This window comes from Seriola lalandi, unplaced genomic scaffold (assembly GCF_002814215.2).
Source record: "Seriola lalandi dorsalis isolate HSWRI2012SDOR001 ecotype SW California unplaced genomic scaffold, Sedor1 jcf7180001974164, whole genome shotgun sequence".
NCBI lineage: Eukaryota > Metazoa > Chordata > Actinopteri > Carangiformes > Carangidae > Seriola > Seriola lalandi.
Window position 1 is genome coordinate 1 of NW_019444830.1, and position 1,686 is coordinate 1,686.

Consider the following 1,686-nt stretch of genomic DNA (forward strand, 5'->3'; position numbering starts at 1 on the left):
AAACGATATGCTCACTAATCAAAAATTTTAAATCCCTGGACTCCTTTTGTGTACTTGCGGTTGCACAATTTGCCTTAAACTCAGCTTTAAAACTTTAAAAGAAAGTGAAGAACAGGCGAGATCGTCTTCAGTCGAGTCTCCATGTTTCCTGACTCCTGCAGGAAAGGTGAGAACATTCGAGAGATGCTCAACGACAAGCAGCACATAGCGGAGCAGAGAGCTCGTTATCAGGCCTACGAGACTGTGGTGGACGAGGTCGTCATTGAACCCGGGGAGTCTGCAGCCACGTACGGCCTGGACGACTACGACGACGAGTACGACGACACCTACGACATGAACCAAGTGGGAGCTAACGACCTGGACGGAGACAGCTTACTGAACAGAAGGTGAGTCACAGTTGGGTTTTTGGTGTCTGTGTCTTTAATCATGACACAACAAAGTAGAATTTAATAAGCACCTTTTAATTTTGACAGGATCTTTTCTAAATTTGGAATTCCCCTTGTAGAGGATGCTAATTGCTTTCAGTTCACCTTTTTCATTCTCACTTTGTGTTCCTGTTCTCCTGCAGGCCTTTCACAGTCCCACAGGTGTTGAGAAAAGGAAACAAACCAGAGGATGAGGAGGAGGGTGAAGATGACGAGGAGGAAGAGACTTTACAGGTACTGAAATTGTTCCAGAACAGCGTTTTTGACCCATGATAAGGTTTTTTTCTGTAACATTTATTTATATTTAACCACTGTTTCAGGATTATTTACAAGATTATTTTTGCATGTACCTTGAATTGAAACCCTTTGAATAACTCACTTTTAACAATTAAAACAATTTTATTACACGTTTCTCAATGATTTTCAATCAGCAGACAGCGCATGCTTGTCTTCACCTCATGAGAAGTCATTGATTTCAGTTGGAAATTCTGACTATTTTACACAGGAGCCTCTATTATGCCAAGTTATTACATATGTAAAGATATTACATTTTCCGAATTAATATTTAGCAGAGAATATTTGTTTTTCAAACATTACCTGACAGGTTTCAGGTAACTTTGTGATCCTTTTGGAATGAAATACTTTAGCTACAAATGTGCGGTCTGCATGTTTTGTAGTCTGTTTACCTTTGTGACTTTCGAACTGTGTGTTTACATGTGAATCCATTTGATTTCAGAACAACGTAAACAGGGACCAGTTTGTGCAGGACCCGGCTCTGCTGAGGGAGAGAGCTGAAGCTAGAAGAGCTGCCATGCAGCAAAGGAAAGGGTAAAGACTGAACTCATCCGGCTTTCTTTAGCTTCAAGCTTTTTCTGCTAAAAATAATGACACATTTACACATTTTACCTGCCTGTTTTGTTTCATGTGGACTTTTTCCTTCTGTAAATTGAGGGTTAAAGGTTAGAAAGTGTTGTATATTGTATAGTATCGTATATCAAATGGTAAAAACTTAATGGTAATGAAAAAATGAAAGAAGATTTGTTTGTTTTTTAAAGAAATTTTGCAATTAACAGATAGAAAAGAACTGAGTGAACAGGGCATGATCTGTCCATTATAATATAAAGGAAAAAAGAAATGTAAATGTTCTTATTTTTCATGTTAAATAGTTTTTTCCCCCCTAAATTCAGAAGAAAATTGTGACATTTAAAAATTCAGTGGGAAGTTTCCTTTACATTTTTAAAAAATATTTGTTGATTTTCAT

At 37.5% G+C, this 1,686-nt stretch overlaps 1 protein-coding gene across 1 annotated transcript; it reads left to right on the top strand.

Moving 5' to 3' along the window:
- The first annotated feature begins 53 nt into the window (after positions 1–53).
- LOC111653621 (activating signal cointegrator 1 complex subunit 2-like) lies at positions 54–1,266 on the top strand. Its single transcript, XM_023404250.2, has 3 exons — positions 54–386; positions 569–659; positions 1,162–1,266. Exons 1-3 carry the CDS (start codon positions 142–144, stop codon positions 1,255–1,257), a joined length of 432 nt encoding a protein of 143 aa, XP_023260018.1. The 5' UTR covers positions 54–141; the 3' UTR covers positions 1,258–1,266.
- Positions 1,267–1,686: the final 420 nt, after the last annotated feature.